This window comes from Heteronotia binoei, chromosome 5 (genome assembly GCF_032191835.1).
Source record: "Heteronotia binoei isolate CCM8104 ecotype False Entrance Well chromosome 5, APGP_CSIRO_Hbin_v1, whole genome shotgun sequence".
NCBI lineage: Eukaryota > Metazoa > Chordata > Lepidosauria > Squamata > Gekkonidae > Heteronotia > Heteronotia binoei.
This window is the reverse complement of record NC_083227.1, coordinates 98,627,803-98,645,424: the sequence shown is the minus strand read 5'-3', so window position 1 is coordinate 98,645,424 and position 17,622 is coordinate 98,627,803. Positions and strand designations below refer to the sequence as shown.

Genomic DNA, 17,622 nt, shown 5'->3' with positions numbered 1-17,622 from the left:
TTCAAATCCAGGGTGGCTAACCTGGGTAATATTTATTTATTTATTAGACTTTTACCCTGCCCTTCACTGCATGCAAGACTTACAACGATTAAAGCACAGATAAAAACAGAAAAACAATAAAATGTTTAAAATTTACAGAAAATCAAACCCAATATTGGCCCATAAACATAGGCATGAAGTGCTCCTACGGAGCTCTGCAAAAGAACCCAAGACTGAACACTGGACAGTCACCCCTGACAGACCCTGAACATATCAGGTCAGGGGGATGGAGCAGGGAAGGCCAATATAATAAGACATCTGTTGCCTCATCCAAAGGCATGGTGTTTTACAGGCCCTGTGAAACTGAAGCAGATCCTGTAGGGGCCTGATCTCCACTGGGAGAATGTTTCACCAGGCCAGAGTCAGAGCTGAAAAAGCTCTGGCTGTGGTTGAGGCTACACAGATGTGCTTTGGGCTGAGAACTACCAGCAACTGTTGAACCAATAAGCATAAAGCTCTTTAAGAGACATTGCAGGAAAGGCAGTCCTGCAGATATGTAGGTCCCAGACCACTCAGGGCTTTGAAGGTTAACACCATAACCTTGAACTGGATTTGGTACTCCACTGGAAGCCACTGCAGCTGGATGTGTGCTTTAAGAGGTGTCTCTGTCAGGACTTGAATTGCTGCATTTGAATCAATTGGAGTGTCCAAGTCAACCTCAAGGGCAGCCCAGCATATAGTGAGTTATAGTAGTCCATTCTGGAGGTAACTATTGCAGAGATAGACAGGCACACAGATAAGACTCTTGGGTACTTGTTAGATGTGTCTTACTCAGAAAATGGCATCCCTGCTGCTGTTGGGGAGCATGAAGGTCAAGGGAAAACAGGGCACTGTGCTGATGAAAGAGGGAATGTTCCCTCAGAAGGGACCCCTTCTACAGTTGGTGAACAGGTAACCTTTCACAACAGGGAACTATCCCTGGGCAGGGAGGAAGGGGGGCTCTTGGTAGATGGTGATTCAATCCTTAGACAAGTAGATAGCTGGATGGCGAACCCATGTACTGATCACAGGGTGGCTTATCTGCCTGATGATAAGATAGAGGACATTACTTGTGGTCTAAATAGACTAGCAGACATTGCTTGGTAGGAGTCAGTGATCAGGGTACATGTTGCCACCAACTATGTGGAGAAATGTAGTTGTGTGGTCCTGGAGGAAAAGTTTAGGCTGCTAGGCAGGAGAGGCAAGGACAGAACATCCAAGGTTGCCTTTTTAGAAGTGTCGTTTGTTCCACATGCAGGGCAGCTAGACAGGCACAAATTAGGGGACTCAATGCTTGGATGAGATGACTGTGTAAGGAGGAAGAGTTTAAGTTTGTTAGGCATTGGGAAGCTTTTTGGAACAAGCAGGACCTGTACAAAATAAACTACCTCCACTTGTTCCAAGAAGGAATCAGTCTGCTGGCACTTAAAATCCAAAGGTGGTAGAGCAGTTTTTAAAGAAAATATTGGGGGAAAGTCAATAGAAGAAATGTATCTGGTTTGGGATGGCTCATCTCTAAGAGATGAAGGGGTGGCTGTTACAGTTCTACAGGGAAATTAATCAGGGCTGGCCACTGAGAGGGTGACAAACAATATTGACAGCCTGGCAAAGTCTAGAGCAGTGGTTCCCAATCAGGGTACTGTGGTACCCTGGGGTGCCTCGAATACTTCCTAGGAGTACCTCAAGATGTAGATGTACCACAACACCATTCACCCCCCCCCCCAGACCAGATCTACATGTTTTTGAGGGGCAAAATTAAAAAATGGCGCCCCCTTATAGAATGGACCCATGGAATAGAATGGACTCCATACCCAATTTGGCACCTCCCTCTGGTGGCGCTCAAGGCGATCACCCTCATCTGCCCCCCACCTCCCTACAACCAGACTGGCCAAGTGCAGGGCGACTTCAAAAAATGCACAAGATTGGCTGTGCTGCTGTATGCCCGCGCAAGGAGGCTCTGCCTGGCTCCACTTCCTCAACATCCTCTTTTTTGCTCATGCTGTGCCAATCAGCTGCAGGCAGTGAGCAAAGCAGCACATGTCGCCTGCTGCTACTGCTGCCAATGCCCAACACCTCTGCCCCTTTTTCGCCAAGCCACCAGGCCGGTCACCCAGCTGCTTTCCTCCTCCTCCATCCCTCAGACTTACAGGGATGGAGGAGGAGGAAAGTTCAAGGCAAGTGCACAGAACTGGGAGGTGAGACAGAGAGCAGGCGCCATGTGGGTGGCCTCATTGGCAATGGCAAGAGCTCTGCTCCTCTTCTCTAAGGCACCTAAAATGGCAGGTGTCAAATTCATGCAAAATGGACCCCCTCCCTTACAGGTGTGGGAGTGATCCTCCCACGAGTCGCACTAAGTTGCAGCACAGCTCTCTCAGGCAAGTCACCTTCTCAGTTCCTGTTTACTTTTAATGATCTGAAAGAATAGCACAGAGTATTTAGACATGTTTTCTAATTAGACTTATTTTGGAGTAGCCACTCTTGGATGAATGGCTGCAAAGTTGTAGTGCATCCAGTCAAGGGCTAACCATATTGTGTAAGCAGAGTCACACCCTAAATCCACTGACATCGATGAATTTAGAAGGATGAAACTCCATTTAAGATTGCACTGTTAACCTGTTTTTTCCCACTCATATTGATTTTAAGAACTCACATTGGAACTTTGAATGTAAAGACTACAGTGGCTAGAAGAAGCATTCAGTTAAAAATGTGCTTTTTTCTGCTGTAGGGTTGCCAATCCCCAGGTGGGGGCAGGGGATCCCCAGGTTTGGAGGCCCTCCCCCCCTTCAGGGTCGTCAGAAAGCAGGGGGAGGGGAGGGAAATGTCTTCTGGGAACTCTTTTATTCCCTATGGAGATTTATTCCCATAGAAAATCATGGAGAATTGATCTGCGGGTATCTGGGGCTCTGGGGGGGCTGTTTTTTGGGGTAGAGGCACCAAATTTTCAGTATAGCATCTAGTGCCTCTCCCCAAAATACCCCCCAAGTTTCAAAACGATTGAACCAGGGGGTCCAATTCTATGAACCCCAAAAGAAGGTGCCCCTATCCTTCATTATTTCCTATGGAAGGAAGGAATTGAAAAGGTGTGCCGTCCCTTTAAACATGATGGCCAGAACTCCTTTTGGAGTTCAATTATGCTTGTCACAGCCTTGATCTTGGCGCCACCCCTAATGTCTCCTGGCTCCACCCCCAAAGTCCCCAGATATTTCTTGAATTGGACTTGGCAACCCTATTCTGCTGCCAGTCATATTTGAATGAACCCATACTGTTGTCTGATGAAGTGTGCTTTTAGCATACAAAAGCTTACATTCATAAGTTGCACATTCCAGGCTAGCATCAGTTCTGACACTGAAACTTTTTGTGTTGCAGTTAGGTGGATATTTATAAATTGCATTCAGAACAGTTTCTTAATATTACTGTTGGGACTTGTGTCTGTTGTGTGCTTTGAAGAATTTTAAAATATCACACTATTCTGTCTTAATTTAATTAGTTTACATTCATTTTCACATCATTAATTAATGAATAAACAGAAACTTAACTGCCATAAACTATTATGTTTCTCAAGTAACTAGAAAGTAAATCAGTTTTTTTAAAATAGGTGTTTTCCTCAAGGGTGCAGTGAGATATGAAGAGCGAGGTCAAGGGTACCGCTGCATTGAAAAGGTTGGGAAACACTGGTCTAGAGGCTACAGGAGGAAGGTTGCAGGCCTAATGTGTCTGGGAAACGATAGATGTTTATATACAAATGTTAGAAATGTCCAAGGTAAAATGGGGAAGCTAGAATGCTTAGTGTCAGAGGAGAACACAGGCATTGGGGACATTTCAGAAAGTTGGTGGAATGCAGAAAATATTTCAGAAACATGGTGGAATGAGGGATACAGTGATTCCTGGATATAAATTATATTGGAAGGATAGCAAGAGAAGGGTCAGAGGTGGAATGACTCTGTATGCCAGAGGGGTCATACAGACCAGTAAAACTTGCATTAACAAACCAAGCAGCCTCATTTTGATTAAAAATTCTTCGTGGATCCTCAAGCCCACAAGATAATAAGAGAAGCCATGTTGTATCAGACCAATGGTCCATCCAGTCCAACACTCTGTGTAACACAGTGCCCAAAACCCGGCTGCCATCAGGAGGTTCACCAGTGGGGCCAGAACTCCAGAAGCCCTCCCACTGGTTTCCCTCAAGCACCAAAAATACAGAGCATCACTGCCCCATACATAGTGTTTCATCTATACCTTGAGGCTAATAGCCATTGACAGATCTCTGCTCCATATTTTTTATCCAATCCCCTTAAAGCTATGCTTGTAGCTGCCACGACTTCCAATGGCAGTGAACTCCATGTGTTAGTTACTGTTTGGGTGAAGAAGTACTTCCTTTTATCTGTTTTAAGCTTATTACTAATTAATTTCACTTTATGCCCAAGAGTTCTTGTATTATGAGAACGGGAGAAAAGTACTTCTTTGTCTTCTCTATCCCATGCATAATTTTATAAATCTCTATCATGTCACACCTCGGTCATCATTTCTCCAAGCTAAAAAGCCCTACCTCTTTAACCTTTCTTCCTAGGAAAAGTGTTCCATCCCCTTAATCGTTTTAGTTGCTCTTTTCTGCACCTTTTCCCAATTCTATAATATATATTTTTGAGGTGACCAGAACTGTACACAGTATTCCAAATGAGGCCACCCATAGATTTATACAGGGGCATTATGATACTGGCTGATTGTTTTCAATTTCCTTCCTAATAGTCTCCCAGCATAGTGTTTGCTTTTTTACTCTCAGTCTAGACTGCCTTACAAGGCAGCGTTGAGGATGGGAGAATATTTGATACTTCAGCTCTTTGGACTAATTATGCATTACAATTTAATAAATGTTTCTAAGACAGGATGTGGGAAGGGGGATGGATCATGCCTACTAGCTGTATACCTTCTCATACATGTTCAGACTAGTGTTGGCACAAACCTTGCATATGCATACAAACTGTGCATGTATAGGCTATGTATGCAACTGAGAATTGTTGAAATGCAGTGTTCCTGGTTGCATGGGCAATGTCTACAAGTTTATAGTTTTTAAATACATAGGCTCTGTGCTGAACTCGGGTTGTACTTGCATTGGCAGGGGGTGGCACTAGTGAGAGATCCTGTGCACACATAACGGTGTGTATTAAGCCAGGTAAAACTTGTATATAGGCAGTGAATGTTTCTGCATCTTCTTGTTGCAGCTCTCCACTTCCACTGTCTCACAGTAGAGATTGCCCCCCTAAGGAAGGATAAGAGAATAGGCACTTTGGGAAAGGAGTCCAACAGCAATAGGATTGTTGGTGGTGGACATATGAAGCTGCCTTATACTGAATCAGACCCTTGGTCCATCAAAGTCAGTATTGTCTACTCAGACTGGCAGCGGCTCTCCAGGGTCTCAAGCTGAGGTTTTTCACACCTATTTGCCTGGACCCTTTTTTGGAGATGCCAGGGATTGAACCTGGGACCTTCTGCTTACCAAGCAGATGCTCTACCACTGAGCCACCGTCCCTCCTGGTGAGTGTGGGCAAGGCAGAGAGGGTTGCCAGGTCCAATTCAAGAAATGTCTGGATCCAGGAGCAAGGTTGTGACAAGCACGATGAAACTCCAAAGGGAAGTCTGGCCATTAGATTTAAATGCCTTCCCTCCAGTTTGAAATAACAGAGGGTCATAGAATCATAGAGTTGGAAGGGACCTCCAGGGTCATCTAGTCCAACCCCCTGCACAATGCAGGAACTCACAAATACCTCTCCCTAAATTCACAGGATCTTCATTGCTGTCAGATGGCCATCTAGCCTCTGTTTAAAAACCTCCAAGGAAGGACAGCCCACCACCTCCTGAGGAAGTCTATTCCACTGAGGAACTGCTCTAATGGTCAGGAAGTTCTTCCTAATGTTGAGCCAGAAACTCTTTTGATTTAATTTCAACCCATTGGTTCTGGTCCTACCTTCTGGGACCACAGAAAACAATTCCACACCATTCTCTATATGACAGCCCTCCAAGTACTTAAAGATGGTGATCATATCACCTCTCAGCTGCCTCCTCTCCAGGCTAAACATGCCCAGCTCCTTCAACCTTTCTTCATAGGACTTGGTCTCCAGACCCCTCATAATCTTCGTCGTCCTCCTCTGAACCTGTTCCAGCTTGTCTATAACCTTCTTAAAATGTGGTGCCCAAAACTGAACACAATACTCCAGGTGAGGTTTTACCAGAGCAGAGTAAAGTGATACCATCAGTTCATGTGATCTGGACTTGATGTGATCTGCATTGTGATGTGGTTCTTTTTATACAGCCCAAAATTGCATTTGCCTTTTTAGCCACCACATCACACTGCTGATTCACATTCAGTGTATGGTCCACTAAGACCCCTAGATCCTTTTCACACATACTACTGCTAAGCCTAGTCTCCCCCATCCTATAACCATGCATTGGGTCTTTCCTACTTAAATACAGAACTTTACATTTCTCCCTGTTAAAATTCATGTTATTGGTTTTAGCCCAGTTTTCCAGCCTGTCAAGGTCATCCTGTATCCTTCCTGTTTGTCTTCTACTGTATTTGCAACCCCTCCCAATTTAGTATCATCTGCAAATTTAATAAGCATTCCTTCTGTTCTTTCATCCAAATCATTGATAAAGATGTTGAACAAAACAGGTCCCAGGACAGATCCTTGAGGCACTCCACTTGTCACTCCTTTCCAAGAGGATGAGGAACCATTCACAAGCACTTTTTGGGTGCGATCTGTCAACCAGTTACAGATCCACCTAATGGTAACAGCAGGGCTTTTTTGGTAGAAAAAGCCCAGCAGAAACTCATTTGCATATTAGGCCACATCCCCTGATGTCACCATTGTTTCTCTTAGGGCTTTTTGAAGAAAAAGTCTAGCAGTAATTCATTTACATATTAGGCCACACCCCCTGACACCAAGCCAGCTGGAACTGCGTTCCTGTCTGTTCCTGCTCAAAAAAAGCCCTGGGTAACAGGATCCAAACCACATTTAACCAACTTGTCAACAAGGATAGTATGTGGAACCTTATCAAAAGCCTTTTGAAATCAAGATAAATGATGTTTACAGCATTTCCCTGATCCAGCAAGGGAGTCACTTTCTCAAAATAAGAGATAAGGTTAGTCTGACATGACTTGTTCTTGAGAAACCCATGCTGGCTCTTAGTAATCACAGACATCCTTTCTAAATGTTCCAGGACTGACTGACTGATAGATTTCATAGAATTGGACCCCCTGGTCAATCTTTTTGAAACTTGGAGGGTGTTTTGATGGTACCAGATACTATGATGAAAATTTGGGGTTCCTATCTCAAAAAACCACCTTTCAGAGCTCCAGATATCCATGGATTGTTTCTCCATTATACTCTATGGAAACTGGTCTACATAAGGTATAATGGAGTGCCCAGTGGACATTCACAAACACACATCGCTTTCTGATAACTCTGAAGCAGGGGAGGGCTTGCACATTAGGGGATCCCCCAACTGGGGATTGGCAAACCTACTGGCAAATATCCTTCCAGCCACAGTAAGCACTGACTCTGGGCCTATATAGCTGTGTTACCTGATTTTCTATTTGCATATGATCTTCAAATTTTACTTTGTGGAAAGTTTCTCTAGAATCATTTAAATGAGCTAATTAGTTTGGGGCTTTTTGAAAATTGCTCTTACATTGGCAAGGGTAATTTTCCTTGTCATTTCATATTCCTATATGTGTGAAAAGTACAAGAGTCCAGAAATATGTCTAACTTCTAAAAGTTTTATTCATGTAATGGTGTTGAGTGATGACAAATTTCCTTGTCCCTCAATGCTTTCTATCATTATCTTTTCTTTGAATGCACTCAACCACACTGTTTTGGCACCACTGATAATCATATATGCTCTGAGAAGGCCAAAACCTGGACTTTTCCATTGATCTGTTGCACCTGTTAAAATTGTGAAGAAAAAAAATATATGGGTGCATAAAAGTAGACAATGGCCATCCTGGGCATATTGCCTTGAATTTCTAAGAATAGTACTAGCGAGGTTGTTGCTATGACTCTGGGCCAAAGTCTCAGCAGGGGAGCTGTGGAAAAGAAATTAGGCAAAGCTATGTTGTGCCTGATGAGAAAATTACTGCTGGACCCTGTGTCATCTTCCATCTGTTTTATGCAAAGTTTATTTCACATTCTATGTTATGGATTAATTATATGTTAATTATATGTTCTGTACTTCACACTAATAGCCTTCTAAGGTAGAGGATGGGAACTTCTCCTGAAACATGTAGATCAAGGGAATGATGAAAACCAGGTGTGCTGTGTCAGATTAGTGTGCTCTTGGTGAACTCCCTAAAGGGCTTATGTACTCCCTAAACTCCCTAAAGGGCCTTTTGGATGGAGTCAGCCACTGCTCCTTGCTGGATGCTCTCTCCCTGTGTAGCATTGACATTCAAGGTGAAGTTGATCAGGGTACTCTTCTGCTCCACCAGACATTCAAACATAGCACAGGTGGAGTTCCAGTGAGTGCTGATGTTGCTTATCAGATAGTGTTCTGGCATGCTTCTTGGCACCTAATTCAGGCACAGCACGTGGGTAGCACTTGGTGGAACTCTCTGCTAAACACCATCAGGGCCCTTTGGGATCTGATGCAATTCTGCAGGCCTTGTAAGGTGGAGATGTTTTGCCAGGCTTTTTGCTGAGGACAGCAACAGTCTCCATCTTGGTTGGCACCCTCCTTTGCTATTTACATTGCCCTTTCCCCCCTGCCCATGAAGTAGCTAATGGTTGGGACCAGGGGTCATTTTGAAGAAAAATAGGTGGTGGAGCTCATCCAGGGATTATTATGCAGCTGCACATACTATTCAATGGACAAGGAGGTAGAACTCTCAGAAAGAGGAGTTGGAACTCTCAGAAAGGTTCAGGAGCTGTGCTCCTGTTTGCTCCCACTGAATCTGAGGCCTGGTTGGGACTGGGATTAGTATTCACCATCTGATTATTGGAATGACTGTGATTGTTTTAACTGGTTTTATACAACCTTATACAGCTGTGACTGTGCAAAATGAGTATCCATTATCCTTTAGAGGTGCTTCCAGATTGTAGAGGTATAGGGGCACCCACATTGACTATCAGCTGTGGGCATTACCAGGAGCTGTTGTGTAGGGCAAACCCTTTAAGTCAGGAGTGGGGGCAGAAGAAATGCCAAAAGATGGCAGCAACTTGGGATGTACCTCTTATTTTGTACCACCTCCAGCCTCTCCTTCTCTGTTTTTCAGAAGGCCTGTTGGACTCTGGAGGTGTCTCTCTTTTCTCATTCCTTGAAAAGCTTCTGGGTTCCAGGGGTGACCTCAAGAGATGGAAGACATTCATCCTCCAGTCCAAAAGACAGCTCAGACTGTTCTCCTACTCATGTTGAGTCATAAATGCTGGAGGCGGGGCAGCCTGAGCAGTAGATCCCTTCCCATTGCCAGTACCTACTCCAGGTACTTCTGCTGGCCTAGCATCACTCCAGCAGCAGCCTCAATGAAGAGGGTCTTGCAAGGGCTCTTCATTGCATCACCCCAGCCAAAAGACGAGTTGGTGGAAGACTGCTGCAGGACACGCATTCACACAGGTGGGGGGAAAGCTGCAGCCCTCCCTTTCACTCCTCTCCTTCCTACTACTGGTCTGCTTAGCCATTTACCTAGGGCCCCACTGCACTTCCTTCCTATTGTTCATTTATCCCCCTGGACTACTTCAAAGAACGCTAGCTACTGGGGATGGGGACAAACTGGGAAAATGGAGGGTTTTTGGGTCTCATGAACCTTTCCATTTAACAAACCAGTTCAAGGTTCATGTTTCATGATGTGGTGTGGCTTGCAAAAGCTATTTAAAGGGTTCCTCTTGGGAGACTTCTTGGGAGCTGAGGCCAGCAGACATGAGTGGGGGGAGGGAAGATGTCCATAGCTACAAAAGAGGATCCACTGGGGCTGAATCGGGTGGGGCCAGTTCACCTGAATAAAAGCTGAACACACACCCCTAATTGTGAATCATGCCATTGAGGTGGCACAACTTAGTGAGTGAACTCAGAAGACATTATGGTGGCTTCTTTAAATACCTTCTCCAAATCCCACTATCAGTGCCATTTAGTGGTGGGATGGTACAAACTTTGGTTTGCGAACCACAAACTGGGCTTGGTTTGCCATGAATTTCAGTTTATTTTCTGGTTCATGCTTATCCTTATTAGCTATGACACTAAACTGTTACTAAAACCTAATCAGAAATTTTCTTCAGAACAGTTACATTTTTCAAAATTCCACTAAACTGCCCTGAGCCATTTTATGGGAAGGGCGGGATATAAGTTATAGAATAAATAAAAATAAATAAATAAATAAATTTCTCCCCCAAAACACAAACAGAAAGGTATTTAAAACAACTACAGAAAACTGTAAAACCAGAACAAAGGATAACCCATCCACTCCAAAACCCTGGGAAAACTTTGGGAAGTTCTGGCTGTCTGGCTGGCCTGCTGCGTCAAGCCCATTTGTACAGTGCTGGTACCAGGTGCACAGTGGAGAACCTACAAGGAATTGCAGGAGAGAACTTACTTTTCCCTGTTTTCCCCTTCCACAACTGTTTATTCTTTTTGTCTTCCTGGCAGCCTCTATATCCTTTCCTTTCCCTGCTTCCTTCTGTCCTTTTTACCCACCCACCAATCTACCTTTTATCTGCCCCCAGTCATCAGCTATATTTGTTATTTATTTATTTCATTTTGTAGCCCAACTTTCTCCTTAATGGAGACCCAAAGTGGTAACATAGTTTTTCTGCATTTTATCTTTACAGCACCCCTGTGATGTAAATTAGGCTGAGAGTGGAACTAGCATTTGGTCACCTAGTGAGCTTTTATGGCAGAAGGAAAATCTCCCAGATCATAGTCTGAAACTAACCACTACATCACAATGGCTTTCATTAGGTGGTTGCTATTGTACAGTAGCTAGCAGCCAGGCCTGCTTGAGTCATGGAAATGGCATAGTATCAAGTTGCCTGTTGGTTGCTGTCAGGCCTGGGCCTAATGAGTCCTCCCTTAAAGGCCAAAAAATCTCTAGGAGAGGCCCTGACCCTCCCCCTGCCTTTTGCTGACAGAAACCAAGACTGGAATAATGACAATATTGTTGTGGTTGCCTAACAACAGACACTGCGAATTCATTTCTTAAAATTTGGGGGGTAATTCCCCGAAAAAGTATTAGCTGGTTTCTTTGGGGGTGGATTGGATTTCAGATTTAGGCATGTTTACAAATATTCCTTTTTAAAAAAGATTTCAGATTCTTCTGTAAACCTGGGTCATCTGACTTGTCTATACATGGCTTCAGTCTCTGTTAGTCCTGCCTATTGTGACTGTAGGCGTGTTTCTGCCCAATAACGCACTTGTTTACTACAGAATTTCTTTCCTACCTTGGGGCAGAGTCTGAGTGGCTGTCCATCAACAGATAGAGCTGGGTGTCATCCACATACTGTGACAACCCAGCCCAAAACCTTGAGCAATCTGGGCAAGGGAGTGCATATAGATGTTAAACATCATTGGCAAGAGAATAGCTTCCTGCGGCACACCACATTTAAGTGGATGCTGCAGGGAGGTCTGCATGCCAAGTGACACCCTTTGTCCCTGAAAACAGAGAAAGGAGGAAAACCACTGTAAGGCAACCCCCTGAACTCCCATGTCGGCAAGGTGGTGGGTCATTAGGTCATAGCTAACTGTCAAACGCTGCTAAAAGATCTAAAAGCGACAGCAGCACTGACCCGCCTTAATCCAGATGCTTTCTGAGGTCATCTGGATGGACAACCAGGGGAGGGACAGTGGCTCAGTGGTAGAGCATCTGCTTGGGAAGCAGAAGGTCCCAGGTTCAATCCCTGGCATCTCCAAAAAAAGGGTCCAGGCAAATAGGTGTGAAAAACCTCAGCTGGAGACCCTGGAGAGCCGCTGCCAGTCTGAGAAGACAATACTGACTTTGATGGACCAAGGGTCTGATTCAGTATATGGCAGCTTCATATGTTCATATGTTCAACCAGAACAGTCTCCATCCCGTGACCCAGGCAGAAGATGGACTGGAAAGGGTCAATGCATTTTAGCCGCCCTGAGCCTGCCTTGGCAGGGAGGGCGGGATATAAATAAAAATTTATTATTATTATTATTATTATTATTATTATTATTATTATTATTATTATTATTATTATTATTATTATTATTGTTGTTGTTGTTGTTGTTGTTGTTGTTGTTGTTGTTATTATTTATGTTGATAAATCAGTAAAAGAAGGTTAAGTATAGGAAAGTGTGTATTGAATATATTTATATTTTTCCCCTAGAAATGTTACTCCCAAAGGAAAAAAAAATCTTCTCTGTGGGCTCAAAACTCCCTCTCTCCCCCCGCCCCTGTAGGTATGAATGGGAACTTGCTTAGCAGCCTGACAAACCTATAAAGACCAGATTTGCACCAAATGTTCTACAGTTATTGTCTGCCTTGTTTTGATAAGGTTGTTGGACTGTCTGCAATTTATGGTTATTTTTGTCTAGACGCAGGGTATTGTCCATTTCAGATGGCATTGAGCACATTGGGGAACTCCGGTGGGAACTAGCATTGTGTCTTCTGGCTGCCTGGACTATCTGCTATTTTTGCATTTGGAAAGGAACAAAGTCAACTGGCAAGGTAAGACTAATTGTTCTGTGTATTAGGTAAGGCTACAATATTTTGTGATTATGCATTTAAGTGTAAGTTGTCTGCAGTGCTATCCTAGGCACCCTTACTCAAAAGCAAGTTTTGTTGAATTCAGTTTTATTCCTAGTAATTATTTTTAGGGTTTTAGGGTTGCCGCCCGGGCCATGGGACGGAGACAGTGCTGGTCGCTCTCATGGATGACCTCCGGCGGCATCTGGACCGAGGCAGCTCGGCGGTATTGCTGCTGTTAGACCTATCGGCGGTGTTCGATATGGTCGACCATCAGCTGCTGACCCGCCACCTCGCCGATGTAGGAATTCGGGGGCTAACCTTACAGTGGCTCTCCTCCTTCCTTGAAGGTCGGGGACAAAGGGTGGCAATTGGGGGAGAGGTGTCCCAGAGGCGCCTACTTAATTATGGGGTGCCCCAGGGGGCAGTTCTCTCCCCGATGCTGTTTAACATCTTTATGCTCCCTCTTGCCCAGATTGCCCGAAGGTACAGACTGGGTTGTCACCAGTACGCTGATGACACCCAGCTCTATCTATTGATGGGCAGCCGGACTGGAGACGTCCCTGAAAATCTGGACCGAGCGTTGCAAGCCATGGCAGGGTGGATCAAGTCGAGTGGGCTGAAGTTGAATCCAGCGAAGACAGAGGTCCTTTGCATGGGCCGTGGTGGGCCAGGGGAGGAGATCTCCCTGCCAGCTTTTGACGGTGCATCGCTGATACCAGTGCACAGGGTCAAAAGCTTGGGAGTGCTTCTGGAGCCTTCCTTGACAACGGAGGCAACAGTGATCCATGCAATGGTCACCTCGAGGTTGGACTACTGTAATGCCCTCTACATGGGACTGCCCCTGTACCGAACTTGGAAACTGCAGCTGGTGTGGAATGCGGCAGCCAGGCTGTTAGTGGGACTACCTCGGTGGGAGCACGTACAGCCTAGGTTGCGGGAGCTGCATTGGCGTTGGCTGCCAATTGTGTTCCGAGTTCGTTACAAGGTGCTGGTTATTACCTTTAAAGCCCTATATGGCCAAGGACCTGTCTACCTTAGGGACCGCCTCTCTCCATATATTCCCCAGAGAGCACTAAGATCTAGCTCCCAAAATCTTTTAAAAATCCCTGGACCAAGGGAGGCCAAATTGAAAACAACTCGGGAGCAGGCCTTCTCATTGGTGGAACCAACTACCAGTGGAGGTTTGAGCCCTGCAGGACTATTATCAGTTCCGCAGGGCCTGCAAAACTAGCCTTTTTCAAATGGCCTACGAGATTGAATCCTGAAATGACACCTAGCCATCTGATATACGTCTAATATGTTCGCATTGTAGCACCTTAACTGTAATGGTTTTATCTAATTATTTATTAATTATTTATTTAATGTATTTTAATGTATTTACCGTATAATGTATTAAATGTAATCATGGTACTTCCATGTCTGTGAGCTGCCCTGAGCCTGCTTTGGCGGGGAGGGCGGGATACAAATAAAAATTATTATTATTATTATTATTATTATTAGAATTGACTGTCCAGAACATCTAAGCAGTTTCTCTCTGTCTCACACATACATGTGTTTGACAACAGTAGTTATGGGGAAAGAAAGATGATTATCCCTTCTCTCCCCCATAATGTTTTAGAACGTATTGTCAGTTATTATATTCTCATTCAATACTGTGAGTATATTTGCATTGGTTAATGACTGTTCTCAGGGCTTTTTAAAGTAGAAAATGCCCAGCAGGAACTCATTTGCATATTAGGCTACACCCCCTGACATCACCATTATTTCGCATAGGGCCACACACCTGACACCAAGTCAGCCAGAACTGTGTTCCTGTGCATTCCTGCTCAAAAAAAACCCTAGCTGTTCTTGTATTTAGATGATCATGTTATTTTGTGTTCAACATTATTGTTAATGCACGTTTCAAGGGTTGTTTATTGAAAATGAGTAGCACTAACTTAGGGGAAGATACCATTATTGTAAAACAAATTTATAAACTGAGTTTTTAATCTAAGAAGTATTGAACAATTCTCTCTCTCATTCTCTCTTTCTGCCTCTTCCTCCCATATATGGCAGTTTTGTTACATTATAATGTGACTAACAAATAGAATAGTGGTTGACTGTCTTGTCACTGACTTCCATTCAGTTTTGTAGAACAAAGAAGCAAGCTGTAATTTGAGATAAAGTGGTAAGGGAGAACCTGCAGTGTTCTTCAGATATTGCAGTGACCAGACACGAGGGACAAACTGAGCTTCCACTCCAGTTGTGCCCATGAGACACATATTCATAATTTTTTCCAGTATAAATGAATTTTTGCCTACAGTGGAGACATAAGTAATGTGCAAAAGATGTCTAGCACACTTGATGCTGAGTGGTGCAGCCATCATTATCTTCATCTCCAAGAAATATTCAGGCCCTGTTCATGTATATCTTGCTTGTACAATTCACGTGAAGCAGGCAAAGTTCTGATAATCTTAGGCTCATCTCTGTTCTGATTGCTTTAAATATTTCAAGATATGATCAAGCTGCCATTCTCTCACTTGATGCTGAAAAAGATTTTGACAAAATATTTATCTTTGCTACATTTAGTAAATTCGGTTTTCCTCACAGATTTTTGAAGTGTTCTGCTTTTGCTATGTTGAGTACTGTTTCCCTCATAAGAGAAGCCTGAGGAAAAGTAGGGATTGAGTAGTTTTGCCCTTCATCACCTGTTACAATTTCACTTTCCTGTCCTTGCAACAGGCCTAGCATGCCCTTGCTCTTTTTCTTTGAACATAAGAAAAGAACCCTTTTTTGTTTTTAGCATCTTTGGCTAGCCTAAGCTCATACTGAGCTTTAGCTTTCCTATTCATCCTTGATTATAAGGCCTTCCTTCCATTTCCTAAATGAGTCTTTTTTATTAAGTCTCTAGAGAGCTGTTTATGGAGCCATCTTGGCTTCTTTAGGCTTCACCTTGATTGATGGAGCAGTGTCCTATAACAGGAGAAACACAGGGGACACCTCACCCATTCTCACCATCAGACCCAATGTTCATTCATAACTATGAGATGGCCCAGCATGGATTCCCACTGAGGTTCACATGGGCAACAGGGTCAGTGTCATACAGAGCAGAAACTCCTGATGGCCATGAGTTACACCAGCACATGGACCAAATGAGGAGGTGATTGTCACCAGTATGCTGATGACACCCAGCTCTATCTGTTGATGGACGGCAGACCGTCTTCCGCCCCTGAACAGCTGTTCAAGGCGTTAGGAGCCGTGGCCAGATGGTTACAGCAGAGTTGACTGAAGTTAGATCCAACCAAGACAGAGGTCCTGTACATCAGAGGTGGCCAACAGTAGCTCTCCAGATGTTTTTGCCTACAACTCCCATCAGCCCCAACCATTGGCCATACTGGCTGGAGCTGATGGGAGTTGTAGGCAAAAAACATCTGAAGAGCTACCGTTGGCCACCCTGCTGTACATGAGTCAGGGGTGGTGGTGGTTGTGCAGCCAGCTCCCAGCCTTAGGTGGTGCCGTTTTGATGCTGGCCCAACAGGTGAAGAGTCTGGGAGTGATTCTGGATGCCTCCCTCTCTATGGAGGCCCAGGTTACACCAACTGCAGGGTCTGCCTTTTACCATCTATGGCAGATCAGGTAACTAGCACCATATCTATCCTCCCAAGACCTGGCTACAGTGACCCATACAATGGTTACTTCCAGGCTGGACTACTGTAACTCGTTCTATGCTGGCTTGCCCTTGAAACTGATCTGAAAACTGCAGCAGGTGCAGAATGTGGCAGCTCGCCTGCTGACTACATCACCTGTATGGGTGAGCATATGGCTGGAGCTCCGCAGTCTGCACTGGCTGCCTATAGAGTACCAGATCCAATTCAAGGTGTTAGTCTTGACTTTCAAAGCCTTGCACGGCCTGGGACCAACATATCTACGAGACCATCTCTTCCCATATATGCCCTGGAGGTCGCTTCGTTCAGCCTCCCAAGATCTTTTGACAGTCCCCGGCCCAAGAGAAGCCAGTTTTCCCTCTACGTCTTCTGTCTTCCCTCCCTTTTCGGTCCTGGCCCCAACCTGGTGGAATCAGCTCATTATGGCGATCCGGGCCCTACATGACTTGTTTGCCTTTTGTAGGGCCTGTAAAGTAGAGCTGTTCCGCCAGGTTTTTGGAAGAGGCGGTGGGCATCTATCTATTAGATCAGTTACTGTACTGTACTGTACTACTGTATTGTGGTACTATCTTTCTGTGCTATTCTGTAGTACCATTCTGCCATTCTGTAGTACCATTCTGACATACTATTCTGTAACGTCATCTTGCTGGACCATCCTGTTGCACTTTACGAAATGTTGTAATTGGGTTTTATTATGATGTTATTGTAGTTTTACTGTGATTTTATTATTATTATTTATGATGTACTCTGTTCTGAGCCCCCAAATGGGGGAATGGGCGGAATATAAATAAACTATTATTATTCATAATAATAACAACCGGGACCAGTTTCTTCTAATGCAAATGCTGACAGTGAGCGCCATCCCTCGGGGGCCTCAGTAGAATCAAGGGAATCAGAAGGAACTGCAGGGCTAGAGCAAGGACCAATGGGGACCAAGCCTGATGCAGGGTGTCAAGATAACCAGTCCTAGAACCAATATCTGTTTTTGCTGAGAGTTTTTGGAAAAATAACTGCCAATTAAAACAAGAGGTTTCTTTTTCTGGTAACATGAAACAGGCACTGAAGCACATGGGTTTGGTCCAGAGATTCACTTCAATTAAAATAATAATAAAGAGAATTTATTTACAACAGATAACAAAGATACAAGTTAGGGAATGAGGTTGTGCAGAAGAGCAAAACTAACCAGCTCACCAATAAGTTACTACTGTCAGCTTCAAATAGCAGGAGAAACATAAGCAGCATCTTCAGCAGAGTAGACATCCTGAAGAC

General features: G+C 44.3%; 1 protein-coding gene across 1 annotated transcript in view; it reads left to right on the top strand.

Annotated features, from left to right (window-relative positions):
• The window catches only part of SLC6A11 (solute carrier family 6 member 11), a 188,346-nt gene that overhangs the window by 50,313 nt on the left and 120,411 nt on the right, over positions 1 to 17,622 (top strand). The window contains exon 6 of the mRNA XM_060239877.1: positions 12,556 to 12,688. Within this exon, the coding sequence (XP_060095860.1) occupies positions 12,556 to 12,688 (133 nt within the window). The remainder of the gene's footprint in view (positions 1 to 12,555; positions 12,689 to 17,622) is intronic.